Source organism: Mesoplodon mirus (assembly GCF_964341445.2).
Source record: "Mesoplodon mirus genome assembly, chromosome: 7".
NCBI lineage: Eukaryota > Metazoa > Chordata > Mammalia > Artiodactyla > Ziphiidae > Mesoplodon > Mesoplodon mirus.
Window position 1 is genome coordinate 126741074 of NC_138983.1, and position 26521 is coordinate 126767594.

General features: G+C 42.8%; 1 protein-coding gene and 1 pseudogene across 2 annotated transcripts; one reads left to right on the forward strand and one right to left on the reverse strand.

The window, feature by feature from the left end:
- Positions 1–565: 565 nt before the first annotated feature.
- MPZL3 (myelin protein zero like 3) lies at positions 566–26222 on the reverse strand. The gene is made up of 6 exons (XM_082628373.1): positions 26003–26222; positions 15930–16096; positions 10047–10257; positions 8532–8697; positions 6946–7006; positions 566–2538 (listed from the first exon to the last, which is right to left on the reverse strand). Exons 1-6 carry the CDS (start codon positions 26073–26075, stop codon positions 2512–2514), a joined length of 705 nt encoding a protein of 234 aa, XP_082484499.1. The 5' UTR covers positions 26076–26222; the 3' UTR covers positions 566–2511.
- Positions 12580–14258, forward strand: LOC309808127 (prolyl hydroxylase EGLN2-like; annotated as a pseudogene). Its single transcript has 2 exons — positions 12580–12658; positions 12704–14258. The product of its transcript is annotated as a prolyl hydroxylase EGLN2-like (transcript).
- Positions 26223–26521: the final 299 nt, after the last annotated feature.

Genomic DNA, 26521 nt, shown 5'->3' on the forward strand with positions numbered 1-26521 from the left:
TTCTAAACAAGGACGTGCAACATCCCCTCATGAAGCACCAGAGTCCAGTTTGAGAGCTGCAGAGAATGTGCCCCCAAGAAGCTTGAGGTAACAGGCCACATGGGAAACACAAAGCACTTTATAAGTTCACATTTGGTAACAAAATTAAGAGTTCAATGGACAAAACTCATAAGGTAATGTAACCACAAGTAAAGACTTCAGCAGGCAAAGAAAAATTCTGAAAGGCTTTTAAGCCTCTCTGAAGCTTTCAGAATTCAATTCCCTTTCTAGACAAGGCTGGTCTCAATACAATGTGATAAGAACTCATGGAGCAGCAAAAAGAAAAATAGAATAGCACCTTAGAAGATATTAAAACAGTAAGTTAAAAAAAAGAAAAAACTTAATCTTCCTTCCATCCTTAAAAGGCATGTGTCCCAGCACTGCTTTGTGCTCCTTTGAAGAAAAAAAGCTGTAACCCAGACCTCAATATAAGGACTGAAGAAGGAAACTGAGAGCAGCCCTAAGACTGTGATAAACATATCCCACTGTATTAATCCTCATAACATGCCTGAAATTACAAGAAAACTCAGCCAAAACTCGTTCTTTATTCAATGGGATGTGACTTTACCTGGGTTCCTATAACATCATCTCTTTCTCAAAGAAATGAGGATCCACAAAAATTTCACCTCACAGCTAGATCTCTATCTTCAAATGTCCTAGAGCCCAAATTATTTACTTTCATTGCTCAAATTGTTTTCCTCTCTGTGTTGAGGTGTCAGATTGTCTCACTAGCTTGGCCCTAGACATTCACATACTTAACAAGTGGCCCAAGACTGTGAGATTTAACCACTGGAAATGTAGACTGCCAATCTTGCCTTTGCCTCTTCTTCTTTATATGACCAGGGGTAAATCATAACATCTATTAACTAATCAGACTCTCTAATCGATGGACTAGATTAACAAAAGAGGCCAGGCCAAATCTATGAGAACTGATAACCCAAATTTTTAAAAATAGATCTTAGCAAAAAAATATAAAAGTGATTTTTGTACAGCATACAGTGTATTATGCTATAATATGGAAACCTCCTGAGCCACCTAGCAAAAAATCATGGAAACGGGCCATCCTGTTAAAAAATCAAAGATGGGAAGAGAGGATAATTTTTGTCTCTCATAATTAAGAAGTGAACTCTACCCCTCTATTACAGAGGACTGCACAGTCAACCCTTCCTGATATGTCATACATATTTTTTTTAAATTTATTTTTATTTTTGGCTGCGTCGGGTCTTCATTGCTGGGCTTTCTCTAGTTGCAGTGAGTGGGGGCTACTCTTTGTTGCGGTGCACGGGCTTCTCAATGTGGTGGCTTCTCTTATTATGAAGCACGGGCTCTAGGCGGGCTCAGTAGTTGTGGCGCACAGGCTCAGTAGTTGTTGCTCATACATATTTCTTAATGACTTATAGAAAATCCCATGTAAATTAAAATTTGAAATATGTTGCTGCAGTAGAATGGAGGAAGCTAATAGAAGGTATCAAGAGAACAGAAGGAGGAAGTATAGGTTATTCACACCCTCACTTCCTTATCTCAAATATTATGCAAAAACAGTTTGTAAATACATTAGTTTGCTCATATTTTCTGCATTTTAGAAATCAAACAACTTTTGAAGAACAGCATAGGTTAAAAGACGATTTCATTGCAAATTACTGGTAAAATAGTCTACTTAGCCCCACTAAAAACCTTTTGAAGAGTTTTTCTTGCCTCTGATCTGAAAAGTCAAGAAGGAAATCATAAATCAGTCAGCTGTAAGAAAGTAAAATAACAAATTGCACCTAGTAAGACAAAAGAAAGGAATCCCTTTATCTCATCATTTCTTTCCTTAATTGTAAACTGAATGCACTTTAACACTTTAAAAACCCAGTCAAAGTAAACCACTGACTCCCGAGCCTACCAACTCTAAAAAAAAACTGGGGTTATGCACTCCAAGCCTCCCAAACACAATTGACGATGAGATAATTAAACCAACGAGTATATGCTGTATGCTAACTCACAGCTGAAAATGTTCATGGAGCAAAAAATAAAGAATAGCTATCCCAGACAAACATTTTGCCTGGGAGCACATCAGGAAGCTCCAAGCTCCATTTCATTAAATATATGTACATATTTGGCATCAGCAGTGTGGCCAACATCTAGGATTCTCCCTCAAAAAATTGGAAGAAAACATGTAATACATTCGAGAGCAAAGGCAAAACAAAAAGTATCTTTCTATTTAGGAAAAGAATTCCTGCATTCAATTAGAGTATAAGTTATTAAAAGGGGTAGTTATGAGTTTCTTCTGAGAGTTTTTGAACAGTTTATAAATACAAAAAGAACATTTCTTCAATAAATAAATGGCTCCTAAAGTCTTCACTGATGGCTTCCAGAATTCTCCATCACTACTGTCCAAGCCAGCTCCACTTCTCCAGGAGGCTTTAGCTGCCAGTGGAATGGGATATTTTCTGTTATTAGGTGACTCTTCTTCTATCATGCAGACTTTCATCAATATGCCTCTTCATAGTCCGAATCCTGGAGGGGAAAGAACAGTAGTTGTGGTGTGTATATGAAGCACAATGCCACAGTCAGAATTCAGGCAAAGACCACACGTTAGGGTCCCCCAAATGGAACTTGGCTAGGGGAGACATCAACAGTGAAATGGCACTGACTCAACCCACCTAAATTCCCAAGAAGCATCATAGGACCTCATTATAATTGGTATCTATTGGGCTAATTTCTGCTTTGAAACCCTAAGGGTTCCCTTTTCCTTGGTGACTATTTTTTAAAACCTCAACGCACATGAAAAGATGCCCGTCTGTAGCAAAATGTGCAAGACTGTAGCTAGGAGTTTAGGCTAGGAGTCAGTCTACCTCTGGGTTCCAATCCCAGCTCCACCCCTTGCTGGCTATGTGACCTTGAGTAAAGTTATTTAACTTCTTTAAACCTCAGTTTCCATCACTGTGCCTGGCAATTTGTAAGCACTCATTCATGATGAACTACTATCACTATTATTCTTATTCTTATCTTTATTGTTCAAACTTGTATTCATTACTTCTAAGCTCAAGTAGGCCATTAGTACTACCTGGCATACCCCATTTCTCTAGTCCACTCATTCTCCTATTCTCCTAGATGACTATTTTCATATCTTTCCCTCTTTCTCCAAACCTCCAACACCTTCGGCTCACTTCATTCTCAGCTGATGACCTTATTTTCTCCCATCATTGGGAACAGAGAAACAGTCAGTAGGGAACTTCCACAAGCTCCCATCATATTTACCCACCCACTTGCATCTGGGCCCACCTACTTGGCCTTCCTTACTCTTCGTATGGATACATTCTCGCTGCTTTTATCTAAGGCCAACATCTCCACTGGTGCACTAGATCCTGAAGTCACTCCAGCAATCCTCCCCCCTCTCCTGTAACATCAAATTTTCCTTCTCTACTGGCTCATTCCCATCAGCATACAAATGTACTGTAATTTCTCCCATCGTGAAAAGAAGAGCAACTCTTGACACACACCTCTCTCTACCTATTGCCCTATTTCTCTCCATCCCTCCACAGCAAAACTCCTTGAAAGTGTCATTTATACCCACTCTCACCAATATGTCTCTTTGTATTCTTTCTTGACCCTACCTTGGTCAGGCTTTCATCCCCACTATTCCACTGAAGCTGCTTTTGCCAAGGCCGCCAATGACTTCCACATTACCAGATCATCCAGTAATCAAGTCTCAGTTCTCATTTTACTTGACCTGACTCAGGAACAACTGACACAGTTAATCACTTTCTTTTCCTTGAAACGCTTTCTTCATTTGGCTCCCAGCATACAGAGCTCTCCAGGTTTTCCTCCCACCTCACTGGACATTCCTTCTCAGCCTCCTTTGATAATTTCTCCTCATCTCCCCCATATATAAACCTTGGAGAGCTCCAGGGCTCAGTCCTTTGAGTTCCTCTCTATCTACTCTCATTTCCCTGGTGGAAATATCTCTACCAGTCTCTATATACTAATAACTCATAAATTTATATCTCCATTCTAGACCTCTCTTCTGAACTCCACACCCATATAACCAATTGCTTACTCCACATCTCCACTTGAATGTTTAATAAGTATTTCAAATTTAATATATCCTAACTCAGCTCCCCTAAAGCTTGGTCCACCCACAGGCTTGTACATATTAGAAAGTGGCAACTCTGTTCTATTAGTTGCTCAAGTCAAGAACCTTGGATTTATCCTTAACTCCTCTCATTCTTTCACACACACACGCAACTCGTCAAGAAGTCCTTCTGGCTTTACCTACAAACTATAACCAGAAAACAACTGCTTCTCACCACCTCCACCACCACCACCTTGGTCCAAATCATCACCCTCTTCCCTTACTTGCATTATTGCTAAAGTCTCTTAATTGCACTGTTTCTGTCATGGTCCATCACCACCTGTTTTCAACAGAGAAGCCAGAATTATCCTTTTAAAACATACATCGGTTCAAAGTGTTCTCTTCTCAAAAACTTCCACTGGATTCTGTTTCATTAAGAATAAAATTCTAGGGCTTCCCTGGTGGCACAATGGTTAAGAATCTGCCTGCCAAGGCAGGGGACATGGGTTCGAGCCTTGGTCCGGGAAGATCCCACATGCCGCAGAGCAACTAAGCCCATGTGCCACAACTACTAAGCCTGCACTCTAGAGCTCGTGAGCCACAACTACTGAACCCACGTGCCACAACTACTGAAGCCCGCGCGCCACAACTACTGAAGCCCGCGCGCCTAGAGCTGTGCTCCACAACAAGAGAAGCCACCACAATGAGAAGCCTGCGCACCGCAACAAAGAGTAGCCCCCACTCGCCTCAACCAGAGAAAGCCCATGCACAGCAACAAAGACCCAACGCAGCCAAAAATAAAATAAATAAAATAAAATAAATTTATTTTAAGAAAAGAATAAAATTCTAGGTGATTACAATCACTATAATGTTCTATAAGATACGACATTATCTCTCTGAAGAAATACTATTCTTTGCCTTGCTCACTTCATTCCTGCCACACTGGCCTCTGTGCTGCTCCTAGAACATGCCAATCATGGCCTCTCCCCAGAGACTTTGCACCAACCACTTCCTCTGCCTGAAATGTTCCTCCATGATAGCCATGTCGCTTGCTTCTACTTTTAGGTGTTTGTTCAAATATCATTTCAGTGAGGGTGTCCCCAACCATCCTATTTATTTATTTATTTAGGTCACACCTCGTGCCTTGTGGGATCTTAGTTTCCGGACCAGGGATTGAACACGGGCTCCAGCAGTGAAAGCACAGAGTCCTAACCACTGGACCTCCAGGGAACTCCCCCAACCATCCTATTTGGTATCATACTCCCTTATCCAGCCATTCTATCTCCCTTTCCTATTTTATTTTTTCTCTACAGCAATAAGCACAATCTGACATACTATATATTTTACTAATTTTTAAAGATTTAGTTTGTTATTGTTTGTACCCCAATTTAAGAGAAGGTAACATTTCAACTGTGTCTCAGACGATGAGAGTTTTCCAGGAATGGAAAGAATGTAATTTCTTCTGAGGGCAGGGATTTTTGTCAGTTTTGTTGTTTCCTAAGTACCTAAAATCACAGCTGGGGCATGTCAGATACATGCTCGAAGAATAACTGTTGAACAAATCAATATCTGAAACGTGGACAATAATCTTATGAACATTAGCTTATTTAGTTTTTTTATTTACTTTAAAAAAATTTTTTTATATTGGAGTATAGTTGATTAACAATGTTGTGTTAGTTTCAGGTGTACAGCAAAGTGATTCTTTTTTCTTTGTTTTTTAATTTTTATTTTATATCGGAGTATAGTTGATTAATAATGTTGTATTAGTTTCAGGACATTAGCTTATTTTTTGTTATCAAAATATTCAAATCCCAAAGGGTTGGAATTAGATCCTATCCACTGGCACTATCAACCTTTCTCTCCTCTTACCTATAATACTCAAGTACGTGAGAGAAAGAGAAAAAGGAACACTGTGGTGAGTAATTGGGCTGCGGTCATCCGGCCAAATGCTGAATTTGGCAGTAAGTACAAAGAAGGCTCAAGTTTAAACCCTGACATGACAGGTATGCTTTGTATTAGATCATGAGTTGCTTTTGACCTGTTTCCAACAGTACCACATCAGAGAGTCTCTCTCCCTCCTAGGATCCTGGAACAGCTACACAAGCCTACCAGTCACAGCAAGCACCCAAAGGAGAAGGGATGACAGTTTTCTGAAATGTAAATAAAAACTCAAGCCTTCCAACATGGGTATTTCTTATTGACAAACGCCATCAAGTCACCTAAAAGTTTATACCACTCTAGGGCTTCCCTGGTGGCGCAGTGGTTGAGTCCACCTGCCGATGCAGGGGACGCGGTTCGTGCCCTGGTCTGGGAGGGTCCCACGTGCCGCGGAGCGGCTGGGCCCGTGAGCCATGGCCGCTGAGCCTGTGCATACGGAGCCTGTGCTCTGCAATGGGAGAGGCCACAGCAGTGAGAGGCCCACGTACCGCAAAAAAAAAAAAAAAAAAAGTTTATATCACTCTAAATTCCCTGGCGAAAACTGAGGCTCAGAAGAAAAGTTCAATTTAGGGTTTTAGGTTCAGCCAGTCCAGCCAGGTCTCCTAGTATGACCTCAGCAGCATAGGACACTTCTCTTTCAGGATGTTCCCTGTCAGTCAGCAGAGGCTGCCTATGCAATCCCCTTCCCTAACCTAAGGACACCACTCTCTGCCTGTAAGACAGAAAATAAAATAATGGTTAGAATTGGTGGGGGTCCCCTAAGACCAAAATGCTTTGGGGAAAGACCTTGGCTCATACTTTGCTTTAGACCTATCTTCATATCCTCTGCTGCCTCTGAGGGTGAAGGATTTCATTAATTAAGCAGGAAAATGAAGCATGAACAGCGAACAGAAGAAATGGCATGGACTTACCAGGCACTCAGCACAACGGACACAAAGCTTTGCCATGCAGTCATCCTTCTCCTGGTCAGAGCTGTAGAAAGAGGACAAACCAAATGTGAACAATCACTATCCTCAGTATGGTAGAGCAGTTAAGAGGACAAGTGTTGAAGTCAGACAGGTCTGTTTTTAAATTTCAGTTCTGCCACTTACTAGCAGGATGACTGGGCAAATTACTCTAAGCTCCAGGAACTTACTTCCTCATCTACAAAATGCAGATATTACCAGCTACACTTAAAGGGTCACGGTTAGGAGTAAATGCAAAATAAACACATGTAAAACAGGTACCACAGTGCTTGGCACATAGTAAGTGCTCAATAAGTAGGAGCCAGTCACAATCGTTCATTTAGAAATGTACTGAGCACCAACCATGACAGAGACATTGTGCTGGCCTGGGGATAAAGACATAAATAAAACATGGTCCCTTGAGCTCATTTTGTTAGAATACAACGTGGTAAATGTTTTCATAGAGTTAAGGTCAAACCGCTGTGGCAGCAAAAAGGAGGGAGTGATCAGTTTTCCCTGAAAGAGTCAGGGAAACTCTTGAGAAGCGGACATTTCATCAGAGTCTTGGAAGATAAGGAAGAGTTTTCCAGGCAAACAAGGGAAGGAGGGAGGGGATGCTAGGTAAGAGGAAAGCATGTTGAAAATTTGTAAAAAGGCCTAAATGAGTATAGTATGTTTGGAGAAGGAAACGGCTCACTGTAGTTTGGAATGTGGAGCAAATGAGAAGAAATGGCAAGAAACAATGTGACTTAGGGTTAGATCACAAAGGATCTTGTTAGACCATGCTTCGAAATAGACGTTTTAGTATTTTTACCAAGAGTTCTGTGCCTTTTTGTGGGGCCACAGATTCCTTGTAAAGGGCACTCTTACTCCCATTAAATAAATGTGCACATGCACACACATGCACACACACACGCACACACACACAGAAAGATTTTAGACTCTCTCAAAGTAAGACTCCTCTCCCCAGGTTAAGAGCCCCTGATATAGATAATGGAGAATCAACAGGGTTTTATGTAGACTTTTGTTACCTTTTTTTTAGTGGATTTGTTCTTAGGGAAAATACTGGATCACACCTGCTCACTGGCAAATGCTTTTGATAACCACAATCCAATTAGCCCCTTCCGAGCATCTGCTGACCAAGAACAGTTCTCACTTATTTAAACTGTTTTGCTCTCCCTGGCTGTTCTAAAGCCTCTCTCACTGCTCAGGCACTTCTGTCAGGAGACATCAGCTCAGTGCCAAAACAAGGAAAAGGAGAAAATAACTGACTTGTTGGAATTTCCTGTCCATTTTGAAGGAATGAGAGATTCACTTCAGAATTTATGTTCAGAACCACAGCACTACACAATCTCATTTCAAAAAAAAAAATAGACTAGGACTATGCTATCAATCCCTCCATCTCTCTCTCCAAATTAACATCCACACATTTCCCTTTCAGCAGAACTAAATTCAGCCTGGAAGAAAGGAAGGCATGAAGCAGAAGCCTGGGTACTGTCCACAAACCAGGTCTCTGAAGAGGGTTGATTGCTCAGGACTGCAGCTGGACTTACTCAGCTGAAACCTCAATAGATGACTTCTTAGAGCCAGACTTGCTCCTCTTCTTCAGCCCTGCAGCCTTCCTCCCCATTCTCACTAGCAGCAGCACACCCACCACAGCTGAGGGAATGAAGACAAGAATGGAAAGAAGGGCCACGGAGGACAGCATCATGCCAAAACCTGGAGGAGGAAAAAGAGGTCAAAGAGAGGGACATGCAAAGTGCTTCCTTTGACATGAGATAGTCTTACTTTTGCTCTTGTATTTCTTCTGGTTACAAAGGGCATAAATTCATTGTAGAAAGAGTAGAAAATACACAAAAGGACAAAGAAGAATTAAAATTTACCCATAATCCCACTCCCTAGGATCAATATGTCAATATCTACCCGTTCAATCTTCTTTCTAGGAGTATGTGGCTATGAGTCTGAATATAGGGAGGAGAGTACATGTTCAGAAGTATTGATCATAGTTTACATAGTATTTCTAGCCTCTTTTTTATATACCATATTATAAATATTTTCCATAAGTATTCATTCCAGGTGTGATTTTTTTAATGGCTGCATAGTATTCTACCATATTAAATAATTTATTGAATCAATCTTCTATTGCTGGATATTCAAATTATTTCCAATTCTTTGAATCTATGAGTTATATAATGATGATCATCCTTGTATATAAATATTTAGCTCTATTTTTTAAAATAAATTTTAAATTGAATTACTGGATCAAAGGGTATATAATTTTAAGGCATCTGATTTATACTACCAAACTGTCTTCCAGAAAAACTATACCAGTTTCTACTTCTACCAGCAGTATGAACATTCCTATATCTTTGAAACCTATGAGTTGCCTTAAAAAAATAAAGAAAAAAGAAAGAGGAAGGGGAGGGAGAGAGAGAGAGACATACAGAAAGACTTGAGAAATGACAAGGTATCTATAATGAACCATAGATACCTTGTCATTTCTGAATCTTTAAATCTCTGGCTCAAATTCAAATAAGGACTAGAATGACCACTCAACAGTCACCAGGGAATAGTGTAGAAAAAAAGGTCAACCCTTAACCCACTCTCCTCATGTTTCACACTAAAAGGAAACAGTTGCTCTTTGCAACATAAAAGAAATGTGCTGCCTCCATCTTTAGAGGAGGTACCCTTTCAAGAAACAGGCAAGAACACAGTCTCATAACTGAGGGTATGAACATATTAGGGAAACCAGAATGACTTCTATTTCACACAGACAGCAACCCTCCATTTATTCAGGGGTTTGCCATACATTCCACAAGACCTCTGGTCACCTGAAATTAAAATTTTAAAAGGATAATGGAGAAACTATGATGATATTTTTTTAAAAAGTTAGTTTGAAAAATAAAGATAAAAAAACTCATCCTCAGACAATTCAAAATGGCACAATGTCCCAATGACCAACCGGCTTATGAAGATAGGTAGTTTTGCTTCTCACTGATCTCCCCACAAACCACCACAGTAGTCAGAGAGCACTCACTACAGAAGAAGGTTGGTGGCAGTTAGCTTACCTCTTTCTGTGACTGTTAACTCTGTCCCTGGAATATTATGGTACACATCCGGGGGATTCTTCACAGCACAGCTGAAGGTCCCATTGTCCTTTATGGTAGGGTTGATTATGCTTATGGACGCATCCCCTTTGTATACATCTCCAACCCAGGAAATTCGATTCCGAAAAGTGCCCACTGTGGTTGGGTAGTGGAAAGACTGATAATGAAAAATCTAAGAAAGCAACACCATGAGAAAAAAGTTAATTTGGAAAATGTAATGAAAACGTAAAGCTAAGTAGGTCCAAAATAAAATACAAATGTGTAGTGGGTTTTCCCAGTTGGACAATTTTTTTTGTTTTGTTCACTTCCATCCTATAGATTAAAAGACAGCCTAATAAAACTTGTCCAAAAAAAGGCCTGATGAAAGAATCCAGGGATCCTAATTCTTGAACCCCTTTTAAATTCTCCCCAAAGTCCTAAAGTAGCAGTTCTCAACCAGGGGCAATTTTGCCCTCAAGACACTTGGCAATATCTGGAGATAATTTTGTTTGTCTCAACTGGGAGGAGTGCTACTGGCTTCTAGTGGGTAGAGGCCAGGGATATTGCTGAAAATCCTACAAAGCAGAGGACAGCCCCCACAAAAAAGAATTATCTGTATCAAAATGCCAGCAGTGCCAAAGCTGAGAAACCCTATGCTAAAGCGGCATCTAATTCATATGGTACTTTATAGTGTGCAAACTACTTCTATACATTTACTCATTTGAGCTTCACAACAACACTGAACTATACATGGAGCAGGCAGAAAGGGAAACAAGGACAAAAACAAGAAATTAAATGAGTTACTTGAAGGCACACAGCTAATAAGTGGGAAAGGGGAGATTTTTGTTTATTCTCAAGATCACCAGGAGGCTGTAACATAAGCCTCTCTCAAGTTATCTATCTTGGCAATTAATAAAAACCTCAAGTCAGATGCATGATTGGCATTCAATGAATATACATTGAATTAAAACAATACTACTTCAGATTGGTAATCATATACTTCATCACCAAAAACACCTAATTATATTTGGTGGTAGGCTGGGCAAGCACTACAATACAATATGATCTTCCTCTCTCTCTCTTATGCAAGATTCAAGCCTTTCCTAGTTCTTTTCTTACTTGGTACCTCCCCACTTAAGAACCCAGGCACTTACAAACACTGAATTGCCCAATTTTTTTTTTTTTTTTTGCTGTACGCGGGCCTCTCACTGCTGTGGCCTCTCCCGTTGCGGAGCACAGGCTCCGGACACACAGGCTCCGCGGCCATGGCTCGCGGGCCTAGCTGCTCCGCGGCATGTGGGATCTTCCGGGGTCGGGGCACGAACCCGTGTCCCCTGCATCGGCAGGCGGACTCTCAACCACTGCGCCACCAGGGAAGCCCTGAATTGCCCAATTTTGAAAAGCAACTTCCCAGAGAAGATGCTGAATCACTTCTTGGTTCATTTGTTCATTCATTCATTCAACAAATATTTACTGCACACCTACTATGTGCCCTTAGGCACTGTATTAAGCAAAATGATACAGTGGGAGCCAATCAGGCACAGTCCCTGCTCTCATGGAATTTACCATCTAGTGGGAAATACAGATATTAGTAAATAATAAAATGTGTAGAATGTTCCAAAGAGGGAGGTAAAGAATACCTATCTCTGATTATCAGCATCAGTATAAAAGGGTTTGAAACACCTTATTGACAAAACAAAGCCTACTGTGAATCTTCAAGATTAATCTGACCTGTGAGTTTCAAGTTAAACTAGTGATACTCAAATCCTGTTAACTGGTTAGTTTGACAGAATCCTGACTGATCACATAACTGCAACATAGTGTTATGCAACTTTAAGGGTCCACTAATTCCAACTTGGATGAGTTTGCTGATTTCCCAACTAGCCTCACAGAGAACAGCGCCATATGAGAACTGCTGTTTGCATTTAAGGTTTCTGCCCCAGGAAGATCCCCAGTGTTTGTTCTGTCCTACTTTTGGCCAAGGAGGAAGAGCCATATGAAGCCAGCCATAGTTTCCTGACTACTCAAAATAAAGTGACCTATTTTAAGTCTAAAGAAAAAAGGACCAGAAACTAACACAACATTGTTAATCAACTATGCTTCAATATAAAAAATTTTTTTAAGTTGAAAGAAAGGAAGGGCGGGAGGGAGGGAGGGAGGAAGGGAGGGAGGGAGGGAGGGAGGAAGGAAGGAAGGAAGGAAAGAAGGGAGGAAGGAAGGAAAGAAGGAAGGAAGGAAAGAAGGGAGGGAGGAAGGAAGGAGGGAGGGAGGAAAGAAGGGAGGGAGGGAGGGAGGAAGGAAGGAAGGAAGGGAAGAAAGAAGGAAGGAAGGAAGGAAAGAAGGGAGGGAGGGAGGAAGGAAGGAAGGAAAGAAGGGAGGGAGGGAGGAAGGAAGGAAGGGAGAAAGGAAGGGAGGGAGGGAGGAAGGAAGGAAGGAAGGGAGGAAGGAAGGAAGGGAGGAAGGGAGGAAGGAAGGGAGGGAGGGAGGGAGAGCGTCGCAGGTGGTGGGGCGGGGAATGGCGTGCTGTGCTGCGCAGGGCGGTTGGCACAAACGGCGGCCCCGGGGCCGGAGGAAAAACCTCGCCACCATGACAGGTCCTTTCCCAAGCCCCTAGGGACAGCAGAGGACTTGGGGACAAGCAAGCAGCCCCAGGGCACGAGAAAGGCCTCTGCCACCTGCCCTGCCTCATCCTGCTCCACGCCAGGCCCAGCCGCCCCGGCCCACGGCTGCATCAAGTGGAGAAGGAGGAGGGGGAGGAGGGTGGCACCACGGGCCTGGGCCGCGCCCTCCACGCCCGGGGGATGCAGACACTGCTGCCGTGGACAGCCCGCGCCAGCCGCAGCCCCTGAGTCGGGCTCTCCCTCAGTTGCCGGGTTCGGTGTCAGAGCCCTTGGAGCCTAGCAGGGCCAGGATGGGGGTGGAGAGTTACCTGCCCTGTCCCCTGCTGTCCTCCTACCACCGTCCGGGAGCGCCTGCTGAGGCCTCGGCGGGGAGTGGGACGCCCAGAGCCACAGCTGCTTCCAGCCCCCTGCGGGAGGGCTTCGGTGGGCAGGATGGCGGCGAGCTGCGGCCGCTGCAGAGTGACGGTGCTGCGGCACTGGTCACCAAGGGGTGCCAGCGACTGGCAGCCCAGGGCGCCCGGCCGAGGCCCCCAAACGGAAATGGGCAGAGGATGGTGGGGATGCCCCCGCCCCCAGCAAGCGGCCCTGGGCCAGGCAGGAGAACCAGGAGGCGGATGCAGAAGGGGAGGGCTGCAGCCGTGGCAGAGGTGAGGCCAGCGCCGGGCTGAGGGAGGAGGTGTTGCCCGCTGCACCTGAGCGCCTGGCCCTGGGCTATATTGTGCCCTGCATGCGGTACTATGGCATCTGCGTCAAGGACCGCTTCCTGGGGGCGGCACTGGGTGGCCGAGTGCTGGCAGAGGTGGAGGCCCTGAAGCGGGGCGGGCGCCTGCGTGATAAGCCAGCGGGCTATCCTGCCACGCAGCTTCCGTGGGGAGCAGATCGCCTGGGTGGAAGGCCATGAGCCAGGCTGCCGAAGCATCGGTGCCCTCATGGCCCACGTGGATGCTGTAATCCGCCACTGTGCTGGGAGGCTGGGCAGCTACGTCATCAATGGGCGCACCAAGGCCATGGTGGCCTGTTACCCAGGTAACGGGTTGGGGTACGTGAGCCACGTTGACAATCCGCATGGCGATGGGTGCTGCATCACCTGCATCTACTACCTGAATCAGAACTGGGACGTCAAGGTGCATGGCGGCCTGCTGCAGATATTCCCTGAGGGCCGTCCTGTGGTAGCCAACATTGAGCCACTCTTTGACCGGCTGCTCATTTTCTGGTCTGATCGGCAGAACCCCCATGAGGTGAAACCAGCCCACGCCACCAGGTACGCCATCACTGTCTGGTATTTTGATGCCAAGGAGCGAGCAGCAGCCAAAGACAAGTATCAGCTAGCATCAGGACGGAAAGGTGTCCAAGTACCCGTATCACAGCCGACTACGCCCACCTAGTGTCTAGCCCCAGAGCTGCCTGGACAGACAGCTTGCCCTGACTTCGGGAGAGCCCTGGGCCCCGGTGCCACCAGTCTCGGTGCCTGCTCCTTCCCCGCCACTGCCGCTGCTTCTGTCTTTGCCTCTGTTCTGCCTGGTGTGGAGGGCTCCATCCATTGCTGAGGACCAAGGAGGAGGAGAGACCTCTGCTGCCCTGGGATGGGGGCTGGGGTTGTGACCTGTGGGCAGAGGCTGGTGTTGGGGACTGCCATTACTGGAGCTGGGGGTCTGTGTCCTGCCCTGTCTGGTCATGCATGCCCCTCTCAGGTTTGGAGAGCTGGAAGGAGGCACTGCCACCTCCTACCGGAATGCAGGATTTGGGGTTGGGGTGACTCATGGCCTCTTGCTGGCAAAGGTTTGTGGGGGAGTATCCCCAAGCCCCCCCGCTCCTCCAGCCTGGAATGGGAAGTGACTCCCCAACCCCTTTGGCCATGGCACCTTTTGGACTAGGCTGCCGCTGCTTGGGCAGGATAAAAGGTGCTGGGAGAAGCATGGGTCTGCAAGTCCTGTCAGCCAAGAAATAAAAGTTTACCTCAGAAAAAAAAAGAAAGAAAGAGAGAGAGAGAGAGAGAAAGAAAGGAAGGAAGGAAGGATGGAAGGAAGGAAGGAAGGATGGAAGGAAGGAAGGAAGGGAGGGAGGGAGGGAGGGAGGGAGGGAGAGAGAGAGAGAGAGAGAGAGAGAGAAAGAAAGAAAGAAAGAAAGAAAGAAAGGAAGGAAGGAAGGAAGGAAAGAAAGAAAGAAAGAAAGAAAGAAAGAAAGAAAGAAAGAAAGAAAGAAAGAAAGAAGGAAAGAAAGAAGGAAAGAAAGAAAGAAAGAAGGAGGAAGGAAGAAAGGAAGGAAGGAAGGGAGCAAAAGGGACCACAAATACAGCCTAGCTCACTGGAGCCACCTTCACTAGGACAACTGGAGTACCTACTGCAGTTACTGAGAGATGCTACATGGCATTCCATAATGGTTCCTAAAACAAAATCCAAAGCTTGTACATTAAAATCAAAGAGAAAGTACTTCTAATGAAGGAAACAGGATAACCAAATCAAGGATACTTTCAAAAATACAATCTTACATACCACTCTGATATTCACATTCTTGATAAAAAGTATCCTGACCTAGGATATTGCTGGAAGCATACAGAAAAAAGGGTGTTTTAATAGCATTCAATTAGACATCCACAATGGGATCTGAGCCATAAATGGGTTTTATCTGTGTGATTAAAATATATTGCTTCTAATATTGCAAGACCATCTGTCATCAACAGCATCTGTCATCAGCATAAGGTGCCCTATAATTTCCTTCAAAGGGAGCTGTATAAATCAGTGCAGATGTTTATACACTGGGAGAAGATGCCAAGATAAATCTACAAGTATCGATATACAAACAGAAACACCCACTGAGACAGCTTCACATGACAGAAAATGAGCAGCCTTGAGCAAAAGGATGTCTAAGACTGGGACCTATAGAATTTCTCTGTCCAACAGCCTGGAGGTACCCTTTCTAGTACAACAAATCTGAAACTCAAGCTATGAAGCCAAGCAAAAAGAAACAACAAAGGAGAAACAAAACTAAACCACATTTCCTCTGAGTTTCTGACTTTTTTTTCCTATAGCTTATTTGCAAGATTCTTACACAGAAGAAGAAAAAGCCCTACATGACCAGATGAATGTGATATAGGGTAGAAGCTCATCTCCTTCTATGTGATAGAAGCTCATCTTCTATTTTAAGATGAGAAGGCCTAAGGTGTACCTGTGACATAGAATAAAAGGATTCCAGAGCTGTTGACCACAGAAGGCTCAAAGAAATATCCTTAAAATTAGACACTTACTGATTCTGTGCGACTGCTGCTTGGAGGTCGATATGTCCAGTCTATGGTGAGTTTGTCAGTGATAGATGAGGTTGACTTGAAGGTGCATTTCAACTTGATATTTTCTCCAACATAACCCCGGACATGGGCATCTGCTTTAATCTCCAGGGAAAGGACGACGTAAACACCTAATCAAAGCAAGCCCAAACATTTAAAATGTGTACAGTGGGTGGAATATATAGACGTGAGTGAACAATATAGAAACCCTATTTTTAAATTTATTTTATTTATTTATTTTTGGCTGCATTGGGTCTTTGTTTTTGTGCACAGGCTTTCTCTAGTTGCGGCGAGTGGGGGCTACTCTTCGTTGTGGTGCGCGAGCTTCTCACTGTGGTGGCTTCTCTTGTTGCAGAGCACGGGCTCTAGGCGCAAGGGCTTCAGTAGTTGTGGCACACGGGCTTAGTTGCTCCACAGCATGTGGGATCTTCCTGGACCAGGGCTCGAACCCGTGTCCCCTGAACTGGCAGGCGGATTCTTAATCACTGCACCACCAGGGAAGCCCTAGAAACACTATTTATCATTTTTAGGGCTCTCATCAGAAAGCCGTAGCAATAAATATCTTCTCAGGCAGGCCCAAAAGGATAAGGAGAAGATATCTGCATTAATCAAGGGTGGTATTTTTGTCATTTTACGATATTAAATCATAGAATGAATGTTAGGGTAAAAATTTTAAACCTGGTCACATCAGCACTTTTTCCAAATATAGAGTTGTGGTTAAATTAACTACAACCAAGCGGGTCAGCCCACAGAAGGCTAAAAGGCAACACCACCCACTCCCTTGACACACTTATACTCCAGGAATATGGCAGTTGCTGTGGTCTGAGGGATTTACCCCAAGTACAGCACGACTGTAACCTGAAGCTATCACTGCCTCATCCACCAGCAAAATAGGAGTAGAAAACAAGAATAGGAATTTTTTTTCAAAGGAAAAATAATTTTTATAAATCTACCCCAAGTTTCTATCTAGTTTTGTTTTGTTTTCCCTTTCTTAAAGCTGGTTAATGAATCACTCATCCATTAAAAGTAAATCATGGGGAGGAAAAAGTTTAGTAAATTTACAATTTAATGCATTTTAAAATGTAAAAATAAGATATCATTTTTAAACTCTCTAGAGACTTCCTCTTTCCAAAACCACCTCGTATATCCAACTTTTTAAAAAATTTATTTATTTTATTTGTTTCTTTTTGGCTGCACTGGGTCTTTGTTGCTGCACGTGGGCTTTCTCTAGTTGCGGCGAGTGGGGGCTACTCTCCGTTGTGGTGTGCAGGCTTCCTGTGGTGGCTTCTCTTGTTGTGGAGCATGGGCTCTAGGCACACGGGCTTCAGTAGTTGTAGCACGTGGGCTCAGTAGTTGTGGCTCACAGGCTCTAGAGCACAGGCTCAGTAGTTGTAGCTTGCGGGCTTAGTTGCTCCGCGGCATGTGGGATCTTCCCAGACCAGGGATCGAACCCATGACCCCTGCATTGGCAGGCGGATTCTTAACCACTGTGCCACCAGGGAAGCCCCCTCGTATATCCAACTTTGACATCCCAACTCCCCCAAAAGAGTTAGCACTTTCTTCTGACCATTCCCTCTGCTTTCAGAGAACAGCGGTAGAAATTTCTCTTCCATTAGGGAGCCATTTTTTAGGAAAGTAAGCCACCAGCACTTTGTTTTTCCTGCTTCCTTCTCCACTACAATGAGCCATGATTCATCTGGCAGGCCAAAGGCAAACAGAGCAGCAAGGTTTCAGAAGAGAGCAAACCCACACACCATCCTGGAAAACAGCAGTCCCTCTGGTTGAGAAAGGATGCAAATCCCAGCCCTATCACTTGCTGACTCTGTGGCCTTCGTAGGTTTACTTGATTTCTTCAGTTTCTCATCCTGGTAGGAATGATAATAATAACACTTACCTCAGAAGGTCACTGTGAAGAATAAATGAATTAAAACGTGTACCACACTAAGAAGCCTACCTAACCCAGAGTAAGTGCTCAATGCACGTTAGATAGCTTCATCAGCGTTACTGACACGTCGTTAGTTCTGTCCTTAGTCTCTCAAACTTTCCTATCAGAGACATACTTATGAGTCATCATTTCCACTGCCTTTACCTCTGCTGCTTTGAATCATGTTTCTTGCTCCTCTCTAGACAATCCAGGCTGTTCACATTTCTCTTAAAAGCAGGAGACCAAGACTGAGCTCACAACTCTACTAAGAATCTGACCATCCCAAAGATGAGGACTACCTCTGGTTCATCCAAGACATCCTCTCTGACTTTGCCATGCTAAACTTGTTATTCCTCCTATGGCTTTGCAAATGCTGTTCCTCTGCCTGGAAAGCCTTCATCCCTCAATCCCTACTCTCTCCTAAGCCCTCACTCCTGACCCACCTTACTCATGACTTAAGGTAAAGCTCTAAAAAATGGAAGGCAGAAATGAATGGATAATCCTCACACTCCCCATACTCTTTATATATCCTTTATATATCAAGGATATATATCCTTTATATATCAAGGATATATATCCTTTATATATCCTTTATATACTCTTTATATATTCTAAAACATAAGTATAGCAAAGAGACTTTAAAGTTTAGATTTAGAATTAGACAGACCTGAACTTGAGTTCTAGCCCAACTGCTTTCTGGCTGTGAGACCTTGATCATAGTTACCTAACCTGTTCAAGATTCAATTTCCTCACTTGGTAAGTGGGATTAATTAAAAGACCTACTTCATTGTGTCACTGTGAGGATCTAATAAGATTAAAGAAGGTAACACATAAAATGCTTAGCATAGTACCTGAAATCGAAACTTTCAATAAATGTTAACTATTATCATTAAAATGAACACCACAAACATTCAAAAACCTTCAGCAATTCTCTACTGGGCTATAACATAAAATCTAAATAGGGCCAATCTGGCCCCCAACTTCTGCTACTCTGCCCACCTACCCATCCCATCTCCTTCACTATGCCCAGAATGTCCTGCCATTTCCCAAATTTACTATGTCCTTCATGCCACTGTGACTTTCTTTGAATATGTCTTTATCTGGAAGTTTCTCCCCATCCCTACCAATGCTGCCTGGTAACCACATCCCCAATACTCACGCCCTTCAAAACCCATCTCAAATATCACCCCCCTTGTGATGCCTTCCCAAATTCTCTGATGCAGTTTATTACTATTTTTCAATTTTCACATAACATTTAGTACATAATGCTACTTGAGCACACAGACCATTGCTTGCGCTCAATTTGTAAAGACAATTTCCTCCATTAAATTAAAGGAAGTACCTTAAGAGCAAAAGTCAGAGGGAAGGGAGAAGGCAGAGAGAGACCAAGAAAAAGAGGTGGACAGGTCACCAAAAGTTCTCATGTAGGAACAAAGTGTGCTTATTAGTCACCCACTCTCTTCCTATCCCCATTCTTACAGTATTTTCAACATTCTTAAATCCCCCAGACACATACCTTTCCATTGCACTGAATCAGGAAAAGCTCAGCCCTAGATGACCACTTCTAGACTGTGGCTGGTGTGCACTGAAGAAGAAAAATCACACCACTGCACCGATAGTTACCATAAGAAATTCATCAGTTCCATCCACAGCTAAGTCCTTAATGAGGCATGATGACTCTTTAACCAGCCTTGGTCATCTCCTCTTTCTGACTCCTCAAACTTTGCCATTCTCTTTTATCCTCTGTGCAACCTAGAAACCCCTCATTCTCAGAAGAAAATGTCTCTCTTCTTCAAGAAACCTGAAGCCATACAAACTGCTTAGTCACATATTTTCCTGCATCTGCACCCATTCTTACCTCCAATCTGAAAGGATGTGGTGTCCCTTTTTCTATGCAAGGTCAAGCCCTTCTTCTCTGCCTGGATCCCTCCCTTCCAGGAAGAAAGAAGAAAAAAAAAAAAAAGCCCTCTCTATTATCTTCAACATTTCCCTTTCAAGAGGGGCTTTCTCCCCTCAGCCTCTAAATACACAGAATTCTCTCCCATCTGTAAAAACAAATATATAACAATAAAACAAAACAATAACAAATTTTCCTTAACCCTGTAATCCTACTCATTACCAACTACTGCCCTCTCTATCCTAAGCCAAGTTTGTGACAGAGTTGTTTATATCTGATATTTCCCTTTCCTCCCTTCCCATCCACTTCTGGACACCTACAGCACAATTTGGACTCCACTACCACTTCTAGTAAAAGGCATTATTGTCTTAAAACAGCAAAATCCAAGGGACAAAAACTCCAATAGGCAGTTTTCTCTCCTGATTTTACTGGATCCCTCTGCAGCAGTAACTGTTTGCTCCTTGACCTTCTCTGTCTCAAGGCTTCCAGGATGATACACTCATTCATTCACTCATTCTTCAAACAAAGATTTATTGAGCGTCTGTTTTGTGCCACCCTCTAAGTTCAGGATTAAATGTGAGCAAAATACATACACTCCCTGTTTTGGAGCTTAAAATGCAGCAGAAGTTCAGTACACTAATCAAACAATCATAAAGACAAATGTATAATTACAAACTCTGATAAGCACTGTGAAGAAAAGACAGAGTGGTTATGAGAACTGTACCAGTTATGATAGGGGAGCAGGGAGTGGTTAATGAAAGCTTGCCTGAAAAAAGTTACTTTTGAGTTGAGTTCTGAAGGAAGGATAACAAGGTGAGGAGAGAGCGAGCATTCCGGGCAGAGGATACTGCATATGCAAAGGTCCTGTGTCAGGAAGGAGCACAGTCAGTCAAGGAACTGAAAAAAAGGCAGAATGGCAGCAACACAAAGAGCATGAGAGAGAAGACTGAGACATGGCTAGGAGGTAAGCAGAAACTAGATCAGGCAGGACCTTAGAGATTTGGGTCCTTATTCTTAGAGTAATGGGAAGCCATGGAAAATACTTAAGTAAGGGACTGAGTGAGAAGGGGCATGAAGAAGTTTGCATTTTTAAAACCTCACTCTAGGGAAGATGATTAGGAGGCACTAAGAGTATATATAAAGAGATTACTTAGGAAGCTACTACAATAGTCAAGTGAGAAATAAGGGGAGATTGAACTAAGTTGGTGGCAGTGGACATGGAGAGAACTAGGAAGACAAAAATACAAGGTAAAATCAGCAAGAACTGGTTTTAGATCATATGTGGAATGTTTGGGAAAGAGAGGCATTGAGGATGACTCCCATATTTCTGGCCTGGATGATACCTTTCACTGACACAGGAAGGACTAGAAAAGTACCAGGCTTGGCAGGGAAGAACATGAGTTTGATTTTGGATAAGTTTAAGGTGCCTTTGAGATATCCAAGGGATAATGTCAAGGGGGCAGTTGATTTAGGGCAGGGATGGGCAAACTATGGACCATGGGCCAAATCTAGCCCACAACATCTTTTTATAAATAAAGTTTTATTAGAACACAGCCAACTTTATTCATTTATGTATTGTCTAGGGCTCCTTTTGTGCTACTCCAGCAAAGTTGAATACTTGCAACAGAGATCATGTGGCCCACAAAGCCTAAAATATTATCTGGCCCTTTACAAAAGTTTGCCAACCCTGGTTTATAGCAAAAAAGAACTATGGATTAGAGTTATAAATCAGAATCTCATTAGTCTCCCTCCAACCAACTCTCCACACTGATTGTGTTACATACACACACACGCACACACTCGACATCTCTGCTAGTTTCTATCAAATCTCTTTCTAAGGCTTCTCCTTTCCTACCCATCCCTTAAACACTGGTGTTCCTCAGAGTTCCACCCTGAGCCTATGGTCCTTCTTTCAACATGTTCTCTTTGGACAATCCTACCCACTTTTATAGATTTCACAACCACTAATAGGCTAATGATTCCCCAAACTATGTTGCTAGCCATGACCTGTCTCTGAGTGTCCAAATATTACTGGATATACCCACTTGACTATCACCACCCCAGGAATCCAAACTGAAGGTAGTGAACTCTTGTTTGTTACCAGCTCAATATCCATTCCCCTCATCTCCTTTCCTAACAATACCCAGATTTTCTTTAGATATCCACCCTTTCCTACATAGCCCATGAGCTTGGGAGTAGAGGCCTCTGTCAGGGTCCAGGCAGGAAACAGAAGGCAAAATCAGCTAAAACTTTGAAGAGTGTATGGGTCACTTTTCAAATGGACTTTTCTCAGCATCAAGGAAGCCAACAAAGGCACAAGGCCTTTACCACTCCACGCCTGAAGGGGCAAAGGGAGGAAATGGTGTTACTGAAGCCTGGTAAGAGGTGGATCTGTGGGCCATTTGACAGAAGCTGTAGCCACAGAGGAACACAGCCACTATCAACCATGGCACCATGACAGGGAGGGAGCAGGGAAGAAAAATGGCTTTCTCCTCCTGCCCTCCAATCTCCTGCCAATGCCTCCCACTGACCAAACCTAACTGGAACCCAGAGGATGGGAGCCTCGATGATGTGGTTTATAGGTCAGCTTTCCAGGGAGTAGGTAAAACAGAGAAGTGAATGGATCTAGTGAGAGAGGAGCAAACCAAGAATAACTAGACCCTACTCCCAGCTCTGGAAGATGACTCAGATTGGCCTAAACTAATCATTACATCCAGAGGTGTGCTGGTGAACAGCTAAAAATAGAAAATCCAAATATGTAGGTTTGACAATTTCTGTGGTACAAATACTCCCACCATGGCTAATTTCAAGCTATGAAGGTAAAAGTCTCTGAATGCTGAGTTAGGAAGACATGTGCATGATTGGCTCTTGAGAGCCAGTAGAAAGTAGCTCCAGCACACCATTCTCCTGACCACAGAGATATATTTGGTGTCAACACGGGATTTAAGTTAATCTAATCAAAGTAAGTTTCAGAAAATTTTCTTGTAAAGTTACCTCCATGCCTTGTTTATGTTCTTCTCTATGTCTGGAATTTTCCTCATTCCCTTTCTCTAACTAACTCTTATCCTTCTTTCAGATTTAACTTTGGAGACACCTCCAGGAAGTCTTCCCTGTATCCTCTTGGCAGATTAAGGGAACTTCCTCTGTGATGCCATGGTTTCTAGTGCATTTCTCTCTTAGTACTAGGTTTTAAAATTATCTGCTGACTTGTCTGTCTTCTTTGATAGACCCTAAGCTCATTGAAATAGAACGTAGCACATTATGGATGCTCAGTAATACTTATTCAACTGAACCAAACCAAGAGTTTCCTTTTATAAAACAAAAATTTTTATAAAATAAGCATACAAATTACAAGTTCTGAGCAAATTTTGGTTACTGAATTACAGCAAGTACACCTTTAATCAAACTACCTACTGGCAGCTTCTTCCTTCTTTATATAAACTCCATATTCATGAACATAATTTTGCCACAAAGTTATCAATACGTAAAGTCACTTCACTGAAATCTAAACACTGGATAAGCAGGTCTTAAATGTATAGTTACAGAAAAGTAACCATAACATCCATGGATGAACTAAACAAATCTACACTACCAATCTATACATCAGGATATTGGTTCCCCCTGGAGGAGAAGGAAGAATGCCTGAAAGGAGGCACAGGGAAAGTTTCTGGAATGCCAGTAACAATCTACATGCTGATTTGGGTGCTGGTTGCCCAGGTGTGTTCAGTTTCTGAAAATTCATTAAGCTGTACACTTATAAGCACTTTTCTCTGTTTTATTGAAATTAAAAGTATTCTGAAATCAATGGATATAAAATAATTTGCCTCTTCCACTCAAAAAATAAAATAAGAAAAAAATATCAATCCAATGTTACATTCATTCAGAAACTTTCACCCTAGGCCTAATGTGCTAATGGATATTTATCTCTTCCCCAGAGGGAAAAAGCATTCTTGCCAGGTAAAAACAGCCAACTATAGAAATAATTATATTAAAAAAATTTTTAATCTGGGAAGAAAATCACATTTAACCATAAGTAATTTTATACATGGAAGAAATGGAAAAAAATGACAAAAACTCCCAATTTTATACACCCAATTTTCCAAAATACAAATCTGTCAAATTGATTCATAAAATTGCACACTCAAGTGGGAAAAGAGAAAAGTGTAAGAGCCCTAGGCTTGTTAATCTACTGGTTTTACATACTTAGACAACTGATATAGCAGGACCATACTTATAACTTAGGAAGAATTCAAACAAGCTAATAATTTAACAGGTCCTAAATATGAAGAGGAAAGGCAAATAAACTGGAATGAAACCAAAGTCTATTACCTAAGAGACTCAAAAGACCCCCTCAAAAATGGATGAACCTTGAAAACATGCTAAGTGAAAAAAGCTAGTCACAAAAGAACACATATTGTACAATTCCATTTCTATGAAATGTGCAGATTTGGCAAATCCACAGCAATAAAAAGTAAATTGGTGCTTGCCAGGGGCAGGGGGGAGGGAAGAATGAGGAGTGACTGTTAATGACTATGGAGTTTCTTTGGGAAGATGAAAATGTTCTAAAACTGATTGTCATAATAATTGCACAACTGTGAATATACTAAAAACTATTGAATGGTACGCTTTTTTTTTTTTTTTTTTTTGGCCGTGCCGTGCCATGTATAAAATCCCATCATGAGGGATCTTAGTTCCCCAACCAGGGATCGAAACCATGACCCCCTGCAGTGGAAGCAAGGAATCCTAACCACTGGACCACCAGGGAATTCCCTGAATGGTACACTTTAAATGGGTAAATTGTTAGGCATGTGAACTATATCTCAATAAAGCTGGGGGTTTTGGGGGTTTTCTTTAGGCAAAAGATAAATCAACAAATACATACAGATCATAGACTCAACTTTTAACATTTGAATTATTTGGTTGCTGAACTGATGGACTCTTTTCAATGTGAAATGACATCAGGTTTGTGAAACCACCCACCATTTCTAGAATTTTTTTTCAGTAGGACAATATGTGAACATTTCTCTGTGTGTGTGAGAGAGACAGGCAGACAGACAGAGAGAGGAAACTAGGATGATTTGGAGTGACAGGAGTTCAGCCTAAATAGTATATTGAAAAAGAATTTAGGATTATTTGGAGTGACAGTAGGTCTGCCTAAATAGTATATTGCAAAATAATTTAGCTGAAAAACTGGACACCTGTTATGACACAGGCAGCTGGGAGGGATCAGGGAGTATGCTGGCAGCATAAATACTAGTCATCAAATAAACTACAACTCCCTAGCCCTACCTGCTGAGACTTAGCACACCCGAAGCCTTTACATCAAAGATCCCCTTCAGAAATTCCCATTACCCACAGGGAAATTTTATGAAGTTAACAATACACTCCTATGCTAGCTCTACTAACATATGATTTCCTGGGGAAGACACACACACACACACACTCACACAAATCCAGGGAATAATTGCACCCTAAATGAAGGTAATTAGGTTGACTGAAATTTATGCAACTTGAAAACTGCATGAAAGCAAAACTTATCCAAATTTTAAGATTATGTGATAGTGTGAATACTATACTTCTGGTATCGGTTAATAGATTAAAATCTTAACAGAATTGATATTCCCTTCCTTGTATTAAAAAAAAAAAAAACTGTTATTAAAATACCAAAGCAGTTGCTTTTCCTCAACACATGCATCTCTGTTACAATGAAATCAAAGCACATCCTTTCTGTGACTCATAAACGTTTTACTTCATAGGCCCTGACAATCACCTACAAAAAAAAAAAAATTACCAACAGTCATCATTTTATTTCCCAAAATTACTGGAACTCCTGAAGACTAGAATTGTCCTTTCCTAATCAGGATATACGGCCCACAAAACCACAGCCGAGTCAACAACCACTGATAACTCATAAGACAACACCGGATGCCCCCAAACCCAATGCCCTCCGTGATTCTATCTAGCCGTGCCATCACCACAATACAACGCACAGTGATCGAGCTGCCAGGGGCTCAGGAAAGTACGGAGAAGCTACCGACACCCCTCAGTGGGTGGTGATTACGAGAAGAGAACATCCTCCCCACGCCCTGCCGCTTCCTTCCTTCCCAGAAGCGCAGTAGGGTCTTTCCTGAGACCCCCCACCGGAACCGGAAAAGCGACCATCTTCCCTAAGCCCCCGGCCGGAAGTGCGACCGAGCCCGCCGCCGACTCACTTACCCTGGAAGAATAGAACGCCCAGCAGTGGGCACAGAGCACAGCCACGGCCTCCAGCCGCCCCGCTCTGCAGCATCCCGACAGCTCTCCAGAAGTTTGCACACCTGTTTACGGCTCCCCGTAACCACACAGGTGACACCGGAAGTGACGCGAGGGCGGGAGGCCGCGAGAAGACCTAAAATGGCGATTCGAAGTTGCCATAGTAACGTGGCTTCTTTCCAGAACCACACCTGGACTTGCTCACTTCAAGTCAGCGATTCTTAACTCTCAAGTAGGAGTTCATTATTCCCTTTTGCTCGAAAATGAAGTCGGACGGGCTTTGGAGAACTTACTATTTATTTTTACGGAATTCTGCAGGACTTAATCGTCTTGATCCCCTTGACTCTAAGCCAGAAGTCCTTTTTACTCCCTACAAATTATTTTATTTGAATGCTCTCAGAATAGATTTCTATAAATTTAGAGTTCAGAGGGATCTAGGAGATCATACAGGATCAGTCAGTGAATAGATAAATATGTATTAGG

Coding starts and splice junctions, on each gene's coding strand:
- MPZL3 (XM_082628373.1), bottom strand. CDS start 26,075: ATGCTGCAGAGCGGGGCGGCTGGAGGCCGTGGCTGTGCTCTGTGCCCA. Junction 16,097..26,002: donor GGGCGTTCTATTCTTCCAGG/GTAAGTGAGTCG, acceptor TGCTTTGATTAG/GTGTTTACGTCGTCCTTTCC. Junction 2,539..6,945: donor TCCGTTGTGCTGAGTGCCTG/GTAAGTCCATGC, acceptor TTTCCCCTCCAG/GATTCGGACTATGAAGAGGC.